General features: G+C 40.7%; 1 protein-coding gene across 1 annotated transcript in view; it reads right to left on the bottom strand.

Moving 5' to 3' along the window:
- The window catches only part of pms1 (PMS1 homolog 1, mismatch repair system component), a 60,574-nt gene that overhangs the window by 13,437 nt on the left and 26,138 nt on the right, over positions 1-20,999 (bottom strand). The window contains exons 10-11 of the mRNA XM_055870797.1: positions 10,739-11,215; positions 10,113-10,243 (exon numbers count right to left, since the gene is read on the bottom strand). Coding sequence (XP_055726772.1) covers positions 10,113-10,243; positions 10,739-11,215 — 608 coding nt within the window. The remainder of the gene's footprint in view (positions 1-10,112; positions 10,244-10,738; positions 11,216-20,999) is intronic.

The raw sequence follows: 20,999 nt of genomic DNA, 5'->3' as shown, positions 1-20,999 counted from the left end.
AAAACAACCAGGATTTGGAGAAGGCCTTTTGCACTTTTCAACCGCAAGAAAAAATAAGATCACACCAACTGAAGACAAGGGGGATGGGGAGTAGTTTGCTTTAGCTTTCACAGCCATTCAAGGTATTTGAGACTGTTCAGTACCATCTAACACCAAACACTATTAATAGGGAACACGTTTACACATTACAATGCAGATAATCTGTGTGGATGTCATATGAAAAACAAAAATAAACACAAATACTGACTGAAAAGCGAAACATTGAAAAGCTAGGGATTACAGCTACGACTAATGATAATGGGATGGATTTTTATCGTTTCCCCCCAGAGGGAATTCGGTCCCAAGTCAGCACCTAGACAAGGTACTTGAAATTGTTGAACACTGAAAACCCACTTCATACAAAGTAACGCGGAACCTTGAATAACTTTAAACATGTTGCATATGATGGAAGCATTTTGGGTGGAAAATGTTATATCTTTTTTTTTCTCTCATCCACTGCTAAAACAATACTGACACAGCAACTCTGTCAGAAATAATTTACCATAATCCTGTTACTCCAGCTCTTATGTTTGACATTTCAAAATTATTTGTGAACTATGACATTAATGACGTCCAGTGAGCCCAACCTTTGTTAAATCGAATTGCACAATCCTTCAGACCTTTAAACAGCTTGAATCAAGGAATAATAAAGGCCCATTTTCTAACATAAGGAAAGGGTGGGCTGTAAAATGCACTGTTTTATGTACCAGCGAGAGAAGGTAAGTAAAATGAAAGGAGCAGACCAGGAAAACAGTGAAGTCATCGAACAGGTAAAAAAATAAAATAAAAAAGTTTAAATCCTTTTTAACAAGTCAATAAACTTTCACTGTGTCCAACTGCATCACCAGGACCAGGGAAATGCTGACCAATATATTTTACAAACATTTTAAATTGTACCTTTCGTCTCTCCGCGTTTCAAAATGTTCTTTCAATTCGCATGAGGCTCAATGTATCTCCCCGGAGAAAGCATTCGAGCGAGTGAAACAGCACCCCTCTGTCTGTACGTGTAGGCCATCGATCTGATGCTCTCTGGTCAAAAAGAGTATGACATTGTGGGTGCAGTAGCATTGAATGCAATGGAAGCCAGCAAGAATTTGGCCTCCCTTAATATTTAAAAATATAAAATAGCCAATCAGCATTCAGCTAAACTGAGTGAGCTCAACTGTGAATGACACTTTTTTGGTATGCCAGGACCAATAGATTGGATTTGGCTTCCCTCCAATCGTATCACATCGAGAGCAATACGCCATTGACATAAACAACTTGAATTTTTGCATCTCGTCATGTTGTCTTCCTCTGGAAGCTAGCGAAAATTGTCCCTTTCCTAAATTAGCCAAGGATGGAGATAGGGATTTGAACTGGTGGTTTAACTTAATTCTCCGTACTGACCAATGATTATAACAGCGATTCTGATCCAAACTTACAAAGCATTCTGAAAGTATACAGACCCCTTGACTTTCTCCACATTGTTACATTACAACCTTATTCTGAAAGTAATTAAAATATTTCCCCCCCCTCATCAATCTACACACAATACCCAATAATGACAAAGCAAAAGTTTAGTCATTTTTGCAACAAAAAAAATACTATTACATTTACGTAAGTATTCAGACCCTTGACTCAGTACTTTGTTAAAGCACCTTTGGCAGCGATTACAGACTCGAGTCATCTTGGGTATGACACTACAAGCTTGGCCCACCTCCATCTCTACTATTCTATGGTATCTTAGTTACCTAATAATGTTTATATGTCTGGCATTACTCATCTCATATGTATATAATGTATTCTATACTACTGTATCTTAGTCCGTTCCGCTCTGACATCGCCCATCCATAGATGTACACTACCGTTAACAAGTTTGGGGTCACATAGAAATGTCCTTGTTTTTTAAAGAAAAGCACATTTTTTGTCCATTAAAATAACACCAAATTGATCAGAAATACAGTGTAGACATTGTTCATGTTGTAAATGACTATTGTAGCTGGAAACGGCAGATTTTTTAATGGAACATCTACATGGGCGTACTGAGGCCCATTATCAACAACCACCACTCCTGTGTTCCAATGGCATGTTATGTTAGCTAATAGTTTAAAATGGTAAAAAGGCCATTTCCTCATTATAAAACCCTTTTGCAATTATGTTAGCACAGCTGAAAACTGTTGTGGTCATTAAAGAAGGAATAAAATTGGCCTTCTTTAGACTAGTTGAGTATCTGGAGCATCAGCATTTGTGGGTTCAATTACAGGCTCAAAATGGCCAGAAACAAAGATCTTTCGTCTGAAACGCATCAGTCTATTCTTGTTCTGAGAAACTAAGGCTCTTCTATGCAAGAAATTGCCAATAAACTGAAGATCGCGTACAACGCTGTGTACTACTCCCTTCACAGAACAGCGCAAACTGTCTCTAACCAGAATAGAAAGAGGAGCAAGAGGACAACATACTCTGGACCTAGTTTTGTCCCATGGAATAAATGTTGTAGATCTTAATGTTTTTCCTCATAATCCTGGACTATCGGACCACCATTTTATTACGTTTGCAATCGCAACAAATAATCTGCTCAGACCCCAACCAAGGAGCATCAAAAGTCGTGCTATAAATTCTCAGACAACACAAAAATTCCTTGATGCCCTTCCAGACTCCTTCTGCCTACCCAAGGCCATCAGAGGACAAAAATCAGTTAACCACCTAACTGAGGAACTCAATTTAACCTTGCGCAATACCCTAGATGCAGTTGCACCCCTAAAAACGAAAAACATTTGTCATAAGAAACTAGCTCCCTGGTATACAGAAAATACCCGAGCTCTGAAGCAAGCTTCCAGAAAATTGGAACGGAAATGGCGCCACACCAAACTGGAAGTCTTCCGACTAGCTTGGAAAGACAGTACCGAACAGCCCTCACTGCTGCTCGATCATCCTACTTTTCCAACTTAATTGAGGAAAATAAGAACAATCCAAAATGTATTTTTGATACTGTTGCAAAGCTAACTAAAAAGCAGCATTCCCCAAGAGAGGATGGCTTTCACTTCAGCAGTAATAAATTCATGAACTTCTTTGAGGAAAAGATCATGATCATTAGAAAGCAAATTACGGACTCCTCTTTAATCTGCGTATTCCTCCAGGGCTTAGCTGTCCTGGATCTGCACAGCTCTGCCAGGGCCTGGGATCGGGAGAGACACTTAAGTGTTTTAGTTCTATATCTCTTGACACAATGATGAAAATAATCATGGCCTCTAAACCTTCAAGCTGCATACTGGATCCTATTCTAACTAAACTACTGAAAGAGCTGCTTCATATGCTTGGCCCTCCTATGTTGAACATAATAAACGGCTCTCTATCCACCGGATGTGTACCAAACTCACTAAAAGTGGCAGTAAAAGCCTCTCTTGAAAAAGCCAAACCTTGACCCAGAAAATAGAAAAAACTATCGGCCTATAACGAATCTTCCATTCCTCTCTCTCTCTCAAAAAAAAAAAGCTGTTGCTCAGCAACTCACTGCCTTCCTGAAGACAAACAATGTATACGAAATGCTTCAGTCTGGTTTTAGACCCCATCATAGCATTGAGACTGCACTTGCGAAGGTGGTAAATGACCTTTTAATGGCGTCAGACCGAGGCTCTGCATCTGTCCTCGTGCTACTAGACCTTAGTGCTGCCTTTGACACCATCGATCACCACATTCTTTTGGAGAGACTGGAAACCCAAATTGGTCTACACGAACAAGTTCTGGCCTGGTTTAGATCTTATCTGTCGGAAAGATATCAGTTTGTCTCTGTGAATGGTTTGTCCTCTGACAAATCAGCTGTACATTTCGGTGTTCCTCAAGGTTCCGTTTTAGGACCACTATTGTTTTCACTATATATTTTACCTCTTGGGGATGTCATTCGAAAACATAATGTTAACTTTCACTGCTATGCGGATGACACACAGCTGTACATTTTAATGAAACATGGTGAAGCCCCAAAATTGCCCTCGCTAGAAGCCTGTGTTTCAGACATAAGGAAGTGGATGGCTGAAAACATTCTACTCTTAAACTCAGACAAAACAGAGATGCTTGTTCTAGGTCCCAAGAAACAAAGAGATCTTCTGTTAAATCTGACAATTAATCTTGATGGTTGTAAAGTCATCTCAAATAAAACTGAAGGACCTCGGCGTTACTCTGGACCCTTTGTTACTTCTAGGTTAGACTACTGCAATGCTCTACTTTCCGGCTACCCGGATAAAGCACTAAATAAACTTCAGTTAGTGCTAAATACGGCTGCTAGAATCCTGACTAGAACCAAGAAATTTGATCATATTACCCCAGTGCTAGCTTCCCTACACTGGCTTCCTGTTAAGGCAAGGGCTGATTTCAAGGTTTTACTGTTAACCTATAAAGCGTTACATGGGCTTGCTCCTACCTATCTTTCCGTTGGTCCTGCCGTACATACCTACACGTACGCTACGGTCACAAGACGCAGGCCTCCTAATTGTCCCTAGAATTTCTAAGCAAACAGCTGGAGGCAGGGCTTTCTCCTATAGATCTCCATTTTTATGGAATGGTCTGCCTACCCATGTGAGAGACGCAGACTCGGTCTCAACCTTTAAGTCTTTACTGAAGACTTATCTCTTCAGTAGGTCATATGATTGAGTGTAGTCTGGCCCAGGAGTGTGAAGGTGAACGGAAAGGCTCTGGAGCAACGAACCGCCCTTGCTGTCTCTGCCTGGCCGGTTCCCCTCTCCCCACTGGGATTCTCTGCCTCTAACCCTATTTCAGGGGCTGAGTCACTGGCTTACTGGTGCTCTTTCATGCCGTCCCTAGGAGGGGTGCGTCACGTGAGTGGGTTGAGTTACTGACGTGATCTTCCTGTCTGGGTTGGCGCCCCCCCTTGGTTTGTGCTGTGGTGGAGATCTTTGTGGGCTATACTCGGCCTTGTCTCAGGATTGTAAGTTGGTGGTTGAAGGTATCCCTCTAGTGGTGCGGGGGCTGTGCTTTGGCAAAGTGGGTGGGGTTATATCCTTCCTGTTTGGCGCTGTCCGGGGGTATCATCGGATGGGGCCAGAGTGTCTCCTGACCCCTCCTGTCTCAGCCTCCAGTATTTATGCTGCAGTAGTTTGTGTCGGGGGGCTAGGGTCAGTTGGTTATATCTGGAGTACTTCTCCTGTCTTATCCAGTGTCCTGTGTGAATTTAAGTATGCTCTCTCTAATTCTCTCCTTTCTTTCTTTCTCTCTCTCTCTCGGAGGACCTGAGCCCTAGGACCATACGTCAGGACTACCGGGCATGATGACTCCTTGCTGTCCCCAGTCCACCTGGCCTTGCTGCTGTTCCAGTTTCAACTGTTCTGCCTGCGGTTATGGAACCCCTACCTGTCCCAGACCTGCTGTTTTCAACTCTTAATGATCGGCTATGAAAAGCCAACTGACATTTATTCCTGATTATTATTTGATCATGCTTGTCATTTATGAACATTTTGAACATCTTGGCCATGTTCTGTTATAATCTCCACCCGGCACAGCCAGAAGAGGACTGGCCACCCCTCGTAGCCTGGTTCCTCTCTAGGTTTCTTCCTAGGTTTTGGACTTTCTAGGGAGTTTTTCCTAGCCACCGTGCTTCTACACCTGCATTGCTTGCTGTTTAGGGTTTTAGGCTGGGTTTCTGTAAAGCACTTCGAGATATTAGCTGATGTATGAAGGGCTATATAAAATAAACTTGATTTGATTTGACAAGTACATTAGAGTGTCTAGTTTGAGAAACTGGCCTTCTAGGCAGAGTTCCTCTGTCCAGTGTCTGTTCTTTTGCCCATCTTAATCTTTATATTTTTATTGGCCAGTCTGAGATATGGCTTTTTCTTTGCAACTATGCCTAGAAGGCCAGCATTCCGGAGACACCTCTTCACTGTTGACGTTGAGACTGGTGTTTTGCGGGTACTATTTAATGAAGCTACCAGTTGAGGACTTGTGAGGCGTCTGTTTCTCAAACTAGACACTAATGTACTTGTCCTCTTCCTCAGTTGTGCACCGGGGCCTCCCGCTCTTTCTATTCTGGTTAGAGCCAGTTTACGCTGTACTGTGAAGAGGGGAAAAAAGCTGTAATAGTCATTTACAACAGTAACAATGTCTACATTGTATTTCTGATAAATTTTATGTTATTTTAATTGACAATTTCTTTGCTTTCTTAAAAAAACAAGGACATTTCTAAGTGATCCTTTTGAACGGTAGTGTATATAGTCTTAATTCATTTCTTAGATGTGTGTGTATTGGGTATATGTTGAGTAATTTGTTAGATACTACTTGTTAGATATTATTGCACTGTGGGAGCTAGAAGCACAAGCATTTCACTACACCCGCAATATTATCTGCTAATCACACGTATTTGCCCAACAAAATTTGATTTGAATTATCTGGCGAGTTTCTCCCATTTTCTATGCAGATCCTCTCAAGCTATGTCAGGTTGGATGGGAAGCGTCACTGCACAGCTATTTTCAGGTCTCTCCAGAGATGTTCGATCGGGTTCAAGTCCGAGCTCTGGCTGGGCCACTCAAGGACATTCAGCCACTCCTGCGTTGTCTTGGCTGTGTGCTTAGGGCGATTGTCCTGTTGTAAGGTGAACCTTAACCCTAGTTGGAGGTCCTGAGCACGCTTTCATCAAGGATCTCTCTGTATTTTGCTCTGTTAATATTTTCCTCGATCCTGACCAGTCTCCCAGTCCCTGAAAAACATCCCCACAGCATGACGCCGTCACCACCATGCTTCACCGTAGGGATCAAGCCAGGTTTCCTCCATACGTGACGCTCGGCATTCAGGCTTTGGCAGAGAATCTTGTTTCTCCTGGTCTGAGAGTCCTTTAGGTGCCTTTTGGCAAACTCCAAGTGGGCTTTAATTTTTACTGAGGAGTAGCTTACATCTGACCACTCTACCATAAAGACCTGATTGGTGGAGTGCTGCAGAGATGGTTGTCCTTCTGGAAGGTTCTCCCATCTCCACAGAGGAACTGTGGAGCTCTGTCAGACTGACCTTTCTCCCCCGATTGCTCAGTTTGGCCAGGCGGCCAGCTCTAGGAAGCGTCTTGGTGGTTCCAAACTTCTTCCATTTAAGAATGATGGAGGCCACTGTGTTCTTGGGGACCTTCAATGCTGCGAACATTTTTTGGTACCCTTCCCCAGATCTGTGCCGACACAATACTGTCTCGGAGCTCTATAGACAATTCCTTACTCGTGGATTGGTTTTCGCTCTGACATTCTCTGTCAACTGTGGGACCTTACATACAGTTGAAGTTTACATCACCTTAGCCAAAGACATTTAAAAACTCAGTTCTTCACAATTCCTGTCATTCAATCCTCGTAAAAAAGGATTAGGATCACCACTTTATTTTAAGAATGTGAAATGTCAGAATAATAGTAGAGAGAATGATTTATTCTCGCTTTTATTTATTTCATCACATTCCAAGTGGGTCAGAAGTTTACATACATTCAATTAGTATTTGGTAGCATTGCCTTTAAATTGTTTAACTTGGGTCAAACGTTTCAGGTAGCCTTCCACAAGCTTCCCAAAAAATTGGGTGATTTTTGGCCCATTCCTCCTGACAGAGCTGGTGTAACTGAGTCAGGTTTGTAGGCCTCCTTGCTCACAAATGTTCTATAGGATTGAGGTCAGGGCTTTGTGATGGCCACTCCAATACCTTGACTTTGTTGTCCTTAAGCCATTTTGCCACAACTTTGGAAGTATGCTTGGGGTCAATGTCCATTTGGAAGACCCATTTGCGACCAAGCTTTAACTTCCTGACCGATGTCTTGAGATGTTGCTTCAATATATTCACATACTTTTCCTGCCTCCTGATGCCATCTATTCTGTGAAGTGCACCAGTCCCTCCTGCAGCAAAGCACCCCCACAACATGATGCTGCCACCCCCGTGCTTCACGGTTGGGATGGTGTTCTTCAGCTTGTAAGCCTCCCACTTTTTCCACCAAACATAACGATGGTCATTATGGCCAAACAGTTCTATTTTTGCTTCATCAGACCAGAGGACAGTTCTACAAAATGTACGATCTTTGTCCCCATGTGCAGTTGCAAACCGTAGTCTGGCTTTTTTATGGCAGTTTTAGTGCAGTGGCTTCTTTCGTGCCGAGCACCCTTTCAGGTCATGTCGATATAGGACTCGTTTTACTATGGATATATAGATACTTTTGAACCCGTTTCCTCCAGCATCTTCACAAGGTCCTTTGCTGTTGTTCTGGGATTGATTTGCACCAAAGTACATTCATCTCTAGGAGACAGAATGCGTCTCCTTCCTGAGCAGTATGACGGCTGCGTGGTCCCATGGTGTTTTTACTTGCGTACTATTGTTTGTCAGATGAACGTGGTACCTTCAGGCGTTTGGAAATTGCTCCCACGGATGAACCAGACTTGTGGAGGGCTACAAGTTCTTTCTGAGGTCTTGGCTGATTTCTTTTGATTTTCCCATGATGTCAAGCAAAGAGGGACCGAATTTGAAGGTAGGCCTTGAAATACATCTACATGTACACCTCCAATTGACTCAAATTATGTCAATTAGCCTATCAGAAGCTTCTAAAGCCATAACATAATTTTCTGGAATTTCCAAGCTGTTTAAAGGCACAGTCAACTTAGTGTATGTAAACTTCTGACCCACTGGAATTGTGATACAGTGAATTATAAGTGAAATTATCTGTCTGTTAACAATTGTTGGAAAAATTACTTGTGTCATGCACAAAGTAGATGTTCCTAACCGACTTGCCAAAACTATAGTTTGTTAACAAGAAATGTGTGGAGTGGTTGAAAAATGAGTTTCAATGACTCCAACCTAAGTGTATGTAAACTTCCGACTTCAACTGTCTACAGGTGTGTGCCTTTCCAAATCATGTCCAATCAATTGAATTTACTACAGGTGGACTCCAATCAAGTTGTAGAAATATCAAGGATGACCAATGGAAACAGTATACACCGGAGTTCAATTTCAAGTCTCAAGACAAAAAAAATCTAAAAACCCGTTTTCGCATTGTCATTATTGGGTATTGTTGGAAGATTGATGTGGAAAATATTTTATTTAATACATTTTAGAATAAGGCTGTAACGTAACAAAATGTGGAAAAAGTCAAGGGGTCTGAATATTTTCAGAATGCACTGAAAATTCATACATTGTGCCCCTGGCCTGAGCGGATGGAAGTTCAATATGTAGCCAGATGTAGAAGGCTAATGTTAAAGAAGGCTAGCTAATGTTGCCCATGAAATGAAGTTAGGCTAGCGAGCAAGCATTTTAGCCAGGTAGCCTAGGATATCAAAAAATAAAAGCGTGTACTGTATGACAGCCATAGACCTTTTCGTCAACATGAAATAGAGGATGGCATTGGCGTTTCTCTACTAGTAGGGTGAGTCAACATGTTTTTTTTTAAACTTGCACACACACACACACACACACACTGTGAGAAATCAGAACCATGGTCAGCTACATAATATTTAGCTTACATTGTTCGGACTAAATTGTGTTTTGTATCTTTTAGTTGTCACTGTATTTAGATTAAGCATAGGTAATTTGATAATGTTGAAGTTGAAATGGTGCTGGAACAGTGGATGCAGCTCCTGCTTTCTTTGCAAATAGTTGTTTAGTAGTCTGAAAATGTCAGAAACATTATCTTGCTTGACCATGCTGTAATTTAACTGTGTTACATGCAATATGCTTTGTGGACTTCACTGGACAGAGATTTCTCTCAGGTTGTGATGAAACAAAGGTGTGGCTGAATTTTTTCTGTCACTGTCTTCTTATTGTCTCAGCCTTAGGCCTATATCACGGTCACAAGGCATATGAACTAACAGGTTACAGCACACACACAACGCAATTATCACAACACAAGGTTGTAATATGTCATTTTTTCCCTGGCTTGTCTTCCCCAATGATTTTAGCCACACACCGCTAATGAAAGAACAGGTGTCCCTCAGGGCTCAGTGCTGGGTCCCATGTATTGTTGTGAATGTTTTACATTTGTCTTTATCAACTCAAGATTACATGTCCTACTTAAATATGGCTCAACTAACTAACCAACCAATGATAATGAAAAATCTTTTTAATTCATATTCTACCCTACCTGGAGTGAGTGTGATTTGAAACCCGTTGGCCACAAGCCTGGGATCTGAGAAGATGGCCATTCCTCTCAGCTCAGGACTTCCCTTCTCCATTGTACAGAGAGCCTGAGTATACTCTGCACCCCCTAGGACACTAAAAAAAGACAAGCACATATTGCATTAACAAAGCACACCAAATCTATACCTGGTACCACATGGGACAGTGATCCAAAGAGTAATTATGTACACTGTACAAAAATATAAACACAACATGTAAAGTGTTGGTCCCATGTTTCATGAGCTGGAACAAAAGATCCCAGAAATGTTCCATACGCACAGAATGCTTATTTCGCTCAAATTATGTGCACAAATTTGTTTACATCCCTGTTAGTGAGCATTTATCCTTTACCAAGATAAGCTGATTAAACAGCATAATTATAAAATTACCATTCTACTCAGTAATTTATAAGTACTGTATAGCAGGTAACAGATAAATAGAAAGCTGTAAAATGAAGTGTAACATATGGTGTTACATAATGACTAGATTATATAATGCATTATGAAATCACTCTGAACTTATGAGCTAAGAACCAGATTGCGTCAATGTTCACATTTCACTGTTGGGTAACGTATCACTCAGATTTCTCACCTATCTGTTAACTGTATAGGGTTCTGCAGGCTCGCTGCTGGAAGTATATTATTCTCCAGAAGTCTCTTAAACAGCAAGGCCTCCTCCACCCGAAATGGATTTAACAACATGAGCTTTCTACCACATAAAACGACCCAGGCGCTTTGAGAGGCCAAGCGGTTTACAAGCCGGAGGCCCTGAGGTCTTGGGCTGCTCTGGAACGAGAGGCGATGAAGCCGCTGCCTGAGGGTAACCACACTGAACGGTAGGGGTTGTGAGGGCTTTGGCCCAGGGCTCCTCTTTTTCTGGGGCTGGGAAAAGAAGAGCTGGTCTAGGACCGGCTGGTTAGAAGGCAGGACCTTGCGTTTCTGGCCCTGGGGCCGACTCAGCGGGGAGGCCAGACAGAGCCGCCTCTCGGGCTCTCTCACATCTCGATCAGAGGCCAGCTTGGTCTGGAGGTCGTAGCGTTCCAGGTGTTTCTTTGCCTTATCCTCATACCTGCAAGGACCAGAAACCAATTAAGAAATGGTATATTATCATCTACAACATAACACAAAGGTATCTCACTCAAGGTCTCTGTAAAAATGTAGCAACAGACCTGGACAGGACATAAATGCATTTAGTAGTTTATTTGAAAATGCCAACTTTTCAAATACTCGAGGTAGTCGAATATAGTTTATATAGAGTTTCAACAAAAACTATTTTCTTTGACATTCAAATACAGATCTAAGAAAAACTATTTATAAAGTATTTTGAATAACTCTCAGGAAACCAAATAATATTTGAAGGTATTTGAATATATGCAAGTTATTTGAAAACAAAAAATATATATTTTATGGCTGCCAAATATTTGATTAACCAAAAACTACAACAGTTAGTTGAATTAGTCTAAATACTGCATATTATCATAAACACATGGTTTGGAGGGCTCTTAGAGATTAATCTTAGTATACCCATATCGACGGGTTGGCAGACAGTCACGAAAATGACTCAAGCGCATCGATGAGGCCGGAAGGCGTGGGTTATGATTCTTAACTGACAGATGGCTCGCAACAATGACAAGAAGCTGCCATTGATACTGTCTTGTTTTGAGGTCTTTTGATTGATGTCATGTCTATGCTAATATGGCTAAAATTAGCTAGCTATTTAAGCAACAACTCTACCCTTACTAAAAAAGATTGCAGTTATCCAAAATAACAATATTTTTTACACTGCAGTTATTCTGCAATTACTACACCTAAAATACCAGTCAACTGCAGTTTCAAAACATTTTTGTTGTAAGGGTAACCATGTATTTGAGAGAAAAAGGATGCTCATTGTGCAAATGTATTTATGCTTTCAATAAACATTTGGAGATAAAATATAGTTTACATGTTATCAACAGTCTTTGCCAACCCAGTCTGTTTTGGCCCACATTTGCACACGTGTCAGTTTTGTTGCTAAACAATCAACTGTCTATAGCCTAGACTTAAATACATAAGGGACATGGAATACATTTTCATAATGAATGAGACATAAGGTAATAAACTAACACTTGGCATCAAGTTCTTATGCATGTGTAGTAACTGATTATTTCTATAGCAACATTTTCCTTACATAGTACTTTGGAAATTGATTTATAATGCATAATATAAGCGGAACAAGGAACAGAACCTATTCCTCGTGTACATTAGTTAACTCTCAGCTCATTGCTATGCAATTATGAAAGTATTATGTAACAACTTGCTAATATAAAATATTGCTCCAGAAGTCATTTTATTATAATAACTCTTTAATGTTAAGTGTTACTGAGAATGCTAACAGTAACAAAATATGGCTATTAAGTGTTAAAAGGAAACACTCAAAACTTCCTTCTTGAATAAACTACATCCAAGGTATGTGGACAATTGTTAGTTTGTATTCTGAGGAAACTATCCCTTTAAAAAAGACGACAGATGACAAGAAAGACGACAAGAACACTTACCCTCAGAAGGACAGAGGATCAAAGTTGTTTTCGCTAAGCATCCAATGTGCTGTTTGCAAATGGATTTGAATTACTCTGCAGCATTTTTAGGTATCAAAAAAATTGTTTGCGGCATGTTGAAAGAGTCATACAGTAGCTGAGCATAACATCTTATTTATACTTGTCCTTACAAAATATAATTGGTTTGAATTGATTATGTACACCTGGGGCTATAGACAGTCAGGAGAATGGACATTTACAAAATGTTCAGATAGAAATGTATTGTGTTCATCAAATATGACTGTCAGGAGATTGTGTGTGCTCTATTCATTCGATCTTCAACATGCAGTTCCAGATTTGTATACATTTTTATTTAACTAGGCAAGTCGGTTAAGAACAAATTCTTATTTACAATGACGGCCTACCCCGGGCAAACCTGGAATCCCGGCCGAATATGATACAGCCTGGATTCTACACAGGGACTAGTGACGCCTTTTGCACTGAGATGCAGCGCCTTAGACCGTTGCGCCACTCGGGAGTCCTGATAAAGATAGTCCTGCCTTTAGTTGACGGTAGCATTCGATTTAATAGTTTTAGAAAACTAGTTGCTTTCTCAGCTCTGTATTCAAGTAATTTTTGGGGATCTGTATTCAAATAGTTGTAGTCACCTCCAAAGTAACCATTTGGTCGCCCCTGAAAAAATAGTTACTTTCCACAAAGCAGAGTTAAAACTATAGTTATCCCAGATCTGGTCAGCAATCACATTCAGGATTCCTCCTACTTCACCTCACTAGACGCAGCACAAAGTTGCACTGGGTTATAAACCATCTTTAAGATGTTAAAAGGAGTACTGCACTCAAAAATGCTTATTCCTAGGATTTTTTTTAGTTGTTCAAATCAATGAGAAAGTGCTTTTTAAACACTAATATACCCTTTAAATTGTCAATCTTAGAATTCAGAACTATCTACAAATTTGAGCGAGCTCAGAAAGGTAGTTATTGTAAGCTACTGTGCATTATACAACGGGTGGGTCTAATCCTTAATGCTGATTGGTTAAAAAACGCATTCCAGCCATTGTCTATTCCACAAGTTACCACCGTCTAAATCTTTGACATTAAAATTTCAATTTACTTTGTTCCATCTCACTGCACAATCCACTGTCTCATCAGCCCAGCCAGACAATTTATAAACTTGATCTCCACTATAAAAAGCATCTAGATATCTCACATTTCTTTTAGACTAACAGCAGAGATTTGTATAAACCTTGCGGTTTGTCTCGCCAACATTTGCAACATTGTTTCAATATTCAAATTCGATCTCCAGCTGTCCCATAGTAATGAACGTGTCGGGAGTCGGGACAATACATTATTGACAGGCAGGCAGCGTTTCTCAGCCAGTTGAAATCATGAATCAGCTGGCATCATTTATATGGATATATACTGTGAGGTTCTGAGTTATACACTATAGCCCTTACTATATCACGTGATTGAATATTAGCAACTGTTGGCCTGGGCGTCTGTATGTGTGTGCTGGAAGTAACAGTTAGCCCCAGATAAGTGTGCTGGGAAGCTGTGGTTAGCCTTGAGCGAGAACAGTGGGCTTTGTATACAGGTGCAAATAGCGCAGACAATGTTGCCGAGCTGTCTGACCTCAGTCTCTGGGGTGAGGGAGCGTAATCTACACAGCAACAGCGCCGGGACACCAAAGAGCGCAAAGAGGCTAGGACTAGCCTGAGCGCCGGCGATAGGCTGGGTGAGTCTAAACCACGTCCAGTCTCTACTCTGTGACAGGCCGGCTCGGAAGCAGGAACTAACTCTGTCAGAGTATATTATAATGCCTTTGTCAGGAACAAGTCAGTTCTCTATCTTATCCTGCGTGATGATACATTGAACCCGTATATACGAAAATTGCATTTGCAATTTATTACTTAGTTAATCAAAAATACATAGCATACAATTGGTGACTCATTGTCATACTTATCCTTATACCGGATTGAATTGACGCAACCCTAACAATACAAAGAAATGTCAATTAAAAAAAAGATCAAACGAAGAGCAGCTAGTTTGCAGTCTTTCCAGCTTCAGTTTGAAGTGATTGCGTTAGCTGTGTTGTAACCCTCTGAACAACAGCGTCCTGACAATTCGGATTATGGTTCATTGTTTAGCTAGTTACATGTCTAAACAAAAAGACTCCACTATGCAAGTAACCATTTCAATAGAATGTTCATGATGTCACTGCGACAACTGGCTATCTACCCCGAATTCAGAGCACTCATCTGAGAGCGCCAGAGAGCAGAATAACTGACACATTTTTGAATGCTCAGCACCCGTTGAATATGGCCACTGTCAGTAAATGTTGGCAAAAAAACACCTACTCATTCAAGGGTTTCTCTTTATTTTTACTACTTTCGACATTGTAGAATAATAGTGAAGTGATCAAACCTATGAAATAACACATATGGAATCATGTAGTAACCAACAAAAAAAAAGTGTCAAACAAATCAAAATATATTTGAGATTCTTCAAATAGCCACTTTGCCTTGATGACAGCTTTGCACACTCTTGGCATTCTCTCAACCAGCTTCATGAGGTAGTCACCTGGAATACATTTAAATTAACAGGCGTGCCTTCTTAAAAAGTTAATTTGTGGAATTTCTTTCCTCAATGCGTTTGAGCCAATCAGTTGTGCTGTCACAAGGTAGGGGGGTATAGAGAAGACAGCCCTATTTGGTAAAAAAACATGTTCATATTATGTCAAGAACAGCTCAAATAAGCAAAGAGAAACGACAGTCCATCATTACTTTAAGACATGAAGGTCAGTCAATGCAGAACATGTCAAGAACTTTGAAAGTTTCTTCAAGTGCAGTCGCAAAAACCATCAAGCGTGATGATGAAACTGGATCTCTTGAGCAACGCCTCAGGAATGGAAGACCCAGAGTTACCTTTGCTGCAGAGGATAATTTCATTAGAGTTACCAGCCTCAGAAATTGCAGCCCAAATAAATGCTTCAGAGTTCAAGTAACAGACACATCAACTGTTCAAAGGAGACTGCGTGAATCAGGCCTTCATGGTCGAATTGCTGCAAAGAAAACACTACTAAAGGACACCAATAAGAAGACTTGCTTGGGCCAAGAAACACGAGCAATGGACCGGTGGAAATCTGTCCTTTGGTCTGGAGTCCAAATTTGAGATTTTTGGTTCCAACCGCCGTGTCTTTGTGAGACGCGGTGTGGGTGAACGGATGATCTCTGCATGTCGATTTCCCACCATGAAGCATGGAGGTGGTGGTGGGGAGGTGTGGAGGTGCTTTGCTGGTGACACTGTCAGATTTATTTAGAATTCAAGGCACAGTTAACCAGCATGGCTACCATAGCATTCTGCAGCGATACGCCATCCCATCTGGTTTGCGCTTAGTGGGACTATCATTTGTTTTCAACAGGACAATGACTCAACACACATCCAGGCTGTGTAAGAACTATTTGACCAAGGAGGACAGTGATGGAGTGCTGCATCAGATGACCTGGCCTCCACAATCCCTCAACTAAATTGAAATGGTTTGTGATGAGTCAGACTGCAGAGTGAAGGAAAAGTAGCCAACAAGTGCTCAGCAACTCCTTCAAGACGGTTGGAAAAGCATTCCTCGTGAAGCTGGTTGAGAGAATGCCAAGAGTGTGCAAAGCTGTCATCAAGGCAAAGGTGGTTATTTGATGAATCTGAAATAAACAAATCTAAATATATTTTATAACACATTTGGTTACCACATGATTTCATATGTGTTATATAATAATGTTGATGTCTTCACTATTATTCTACAATGTAGAAAATAGTAAAAATAAAGAAAAACCCTCAAATGAGTAGGTGTTCTAAAACTTTGACCGGTAGTGCAGGTTTATTGAAGGTGTCACAAGTTGTGACCACTTAAATATTCTAAATTCACATATGGAATCTTGATTCAATTTACTCTAGTGAATCTAAGTGGGTCCCAGTGACATGCAGTAAATCATAGCTTAGAAAATGTGCAGAAAACGTCAAGATAAAAAAACATCTGCTACTAGTAGCCAGATGGGGGTGGGAGGTGAATCACTCAAAATGGAAGTGGGGGACTGTTAAAATATCCAGTCTTGACCTTCCACTTGGAATTGTTCCACATTCCTGCCAATTAACATCAGCGGCAGTGTGTTGAGGTTTGCTAGCTGCTGTAAATACAGAAGCTTTTTGAGTCACCTCAAGGCTAGGGGTTAGGGCTAAAGTAGCTATAACATGCTTGAAAGCAATAACTACTGCTTGTATCCAAGTATGATCAGACATTGGTTCAATACACTAAAATAAGAGTTTAGCTCCACAAACCCCATTCATTCACAAAAACACACATCTTTCTCCGCATTATGTATGGCACTTCCTTTCACAAGTTTTGTGTTCATGTATTGATTCGGCAAATAAAAGAAACCCATCCCGTTTTACTGTCAATCTGAGTCGTTTATGCCCTGAAACGCCACGTTTAAATTTAAGGAAACAGTCGCAAGTGAAACAGGAAACAGCAGTCCAGGGTGACAGAATAAAAAAGTAATTGAACCCAATTCAGAATGCACAAATCATTGTTGTCAGAGGGACACGTCTCCGTTTCTGGGAAAGTATATTAAAAATAAGCTAAAAACGGTCAGAAAAAGTTAACTATCCTTTCAAAGTTTGTAAACTTTTGTGAAGTGCAGAAGCGATGCCAGTATTCTGATGTGAAAGGGAAAGGAGCATTTGTGGGGAGCTCAAGGGACAGAGAAATTTTTGGGGTGCTCCCAAAATTCTGGAGTAATATTGCTAGCGTTGCTATATAAAAAAGTGTCCATCTATACTGTAAATCGCCTTCTACCAACGCCGAACCTTCTGGAAGTCCAAACAGTACAGCCTTAAGACAAAGGTCCACCTACACAACAGCAATGCAAAGCCTGTGTAAAGCAGTAAGGCAATTTAAGTCTCTCTGGATAAAGTGTGTGTTTTCAGATTCCAGCCAGGTGTTGGTTGTGCAGTGCACAGATGGGAAATAAGGGAGAGATCTTCAAAAATCCTCCCAGCAGCTGCAGTGTCCACTAAGTCCGACTACAGTGGACCGTGTTATACTCAATGTTTCAAGCTACTGCATTATTAGGTAACACAATGTTTGCATTTAGAGCCTGGCTTTCATAAGAGGATCAAAAGTATATTCTGCGTGCAATAAGAAGTCAGTGCTTCTCTAGCACAGGGATTCTGGAGGAGGATCAGGTCTATACATTTAGCTGGAAGACAGCCAGGGTTTTTGTTATCTTTCCTCAGTCTATTGCTTCATATAATCACAACAAATAAAACATTGCAAGAGCTACATCAAGCGTGGGGGGGGGGGGGGTCTGCTAACTTCTACACGCTTCCATATAAATAATCCTATGGGTTTATGGCACTGCATCCACACATGCAACTGACCTGTGTTACTAAAGTTCATGTGAGAGCGATAACGATTCCTAGAAGTGGTGTGCCACTTAACAGCAGCGGCGAAAGGAGCCAAATATTTGCCTCCTCTTATTTCATGTATAAGACAGCACTAACACAAGGCGGGATTCTAAACAGATGTCTTTTTCCATACACTCGTCCATACCGTACATAGGTTCCACACGTAGGCTAATGCTGATACACATTTTCCGTCCTTTCAATTGGTATGCAGTAATCTAGGATAAATTCAGTAGAGGGTAATGATGTTATTCCATGTTGTTCGGTCTCGGTGGATTGAGATCAGAAGACAATGCCGTTTATGATTGGTTTTACTGGCCTGTGAAAGCATTTCTGGATGTTGTTAGAAGTCCAGAGAATGGTAGTACGACATGTATTGCCCATCTTTGATCCGTCCGATTAAAATAAATCTACACTGTTAGGAAAGCACAAAGGTGAGTTGCCTTGTGCTGAATCATGAGTCAAGCAGACCCTATTATAGTGTGCTGTGGTATAGATACTGCTGAAAAATCATATCCTCTCAGTTGTGGAAAGGCAATTAAACAAAGGACACAAAATGTAAGATATGCAATGTGTAATTCCCCAAAGTTGCAAAATGTTCAAAATATTGGTAGCACTTTATAATAACTCCACATAATAAAATATTTATAATTAGTAAATAATTTATTCACAAATGATTAATCATTACTCATTTGTAAATGTTAGTAACCTAGTTATTCCCACGTTTATAAACAACTTTTAAAGTATTTAATAAGATGTTTAATATTGTTCCTTATAAAACATTTACTAATCATTATTTTTGTGTGGTCTCAACTAAAGTGTGGGCTATTTATACTTTATAAATACTGACACAAGTGTTTCTTGGAAGTGGCTTTTCTACAAAAACTAAAAGTGTGGATTGCAATCAACCAAGAACTAGAATCTCACATAATTTGGTCAGGTGTGCGATTAAGTTCTGGGTCCATAAGTGTTAGAAATTGGGAGTTTCGGTTTGCCCTCGCAAAAGGAAACTCTTAGCCAAAGTCCGCAATTAAAAGACTGAAGCAATGGAGACAATAAAAAGGTTAAACATGTGAACATCTCTACCCGCAAATCACACACACATATACAGTTGATGTCGGAAGTTTACATACACTTTAACCAAATACATTCAAACTCAGTTTTTCACAATTCCTGACATTTAATTAAAGTACAAATTCCCTCTCTTCGGTCAGTTAGGATCACCACTTAATTTTAAGAATGTGAAATGTCAGAATAATAGAGAGAATGGTTTATTCCAGCTTTTATTTCTTTCATCACATTCCCAGTGGGTCAGAAGTTTACATACACTCAATTAGTATTTGGTAGCATTGCCTTTAAATTGTTGAACTTGGGTCAAACATTTCAGGTATTCTTCCACAAGCTTCCCGCAATAGGTTGGGTGATTTTTGGCTCATTCCTCCTGACAGAGCTGGTGTAACTGAGTCAGGTTTGTAGGCCTCCTTGCTCGCACATGCTTTTTCAGCTCTGCCCACAAATGTTCTATTGGATTGAGGTCAGGGCTTTGTGACGGCCACTCCAATACCTTGACTTTGTTGTCCTTAAGCCATTTTGCCACAACTTTGGAAGTATGCTTGGGGTCATTGTCCATCTGGATGACCCATTTGCGACCAAGCTTTAACTTCCTGACCGATGTCTTGAGATGTTGCTTCAATATATCCACATAATTTTCCTGCCTCATGATGCAATCTACTTTGTGAAGTGCACCAGCCCCTCCTGCAGCAAAGCACCCCCACAACATGATGCTGCCACCCCCGTGCTTCACGGTTGGGATGGTGTTCTTCGGCTTGCAAGCCTCCCCCTTTTTCCTCCAAACATAACGATGGTCATTATGGCCAAACAGTTCTATTTTTGCTTCATCAGACCAGAGGACATTTCTCCAAAAAGTACGATCTTTGTCCCCATGTGCAGTTGCAAACCGTAGTCAGGCTTTTTTATGGCGGTTTTGGAGCAGTGGCTTCTTCCTTGCTGAGCGGCCTTTCAGGTTATGTCGATATAGGACTCGTTTTACTGTTGATATAGACACTTTTGTACCCGTTTCCTCCAGCATCTTCACAAGGTCCTTTGCTGTTGTTCTGGGATTGATTTGCACTTTTTGCACCAAAGTACGTTCATCTCTAGGAGACAGAACACGTCTCCTTCCTGAGAGGTATGACGGCTGCGTGGTGGCTGCGTGGTCACATGGTGTTTTTACTTCTGTACTATTATTTGTACAGATGAACATGGTAACTTCAGGCGTTCGCAAATTGCTCCCAAGGATGAACCAAACCTGTGGAGGTCTACAATTCTTTTTCTGAGGTCTTGGCTGATTTCCTTTGATTTTCCCATGATGTCAAGCAAAGAGGCACTGAGTTTGAAGGTAGGCCTTGAAATACATCCACAGGTACACCTCCAATTGACTCAAATTATATCAATTAGCCTATCAGAAGCTTCTAAAGCCATGACGTCATTTTCTGGAATTTTCCAAGCTGTTTAAAAAGGCACAGTCAACTTTGTGTATATAAACTTCTGACCCACTGGAATTGTGATACAGTGAATTATAAGTGAAATAATCTTGTCTGTAAACAATTGTTGGAAAAATGACTTGTCATGCACAAAGTAGATGTCCTAACCGACTTGCCAAAACTATAGTTTGTTAACAAGAAATTTGTGGAGTTGTTGAAAAAATAGATTTAATGACTCCAACCTAAGTGTATGTAAACTTCCGACTTCAACTGTATACGGACACGCCTTCAAATTAAGAGATTCTGCTATTTCAGCCACACCCGTTTCTGACAGGTGAATAAAATCGAGCACACAGCCATGCCATCTTCATAGACAAACATTGGCA

Source organism: Salvelinus fontinalis, chromosome 19 (assembly GCF_029448725.1).
Source record: "Salvelinus fontinalis isolate EN_2023a chromosome 19, ASM2944872v1, whole genome shotgun sequence".
NCBI classification, from domain to species: Eukaryota; Metazoa; Chordata; class Actinopteri; order Salmoniformes; family Salmonidae; genus Salvelinus; species Salvelinus fontinalis.
The sequence above is the reverse complement of the archived record's forward strand: the minus strand, read 5'-3'. Positions and strand labels throughout refer to the sequence as shown.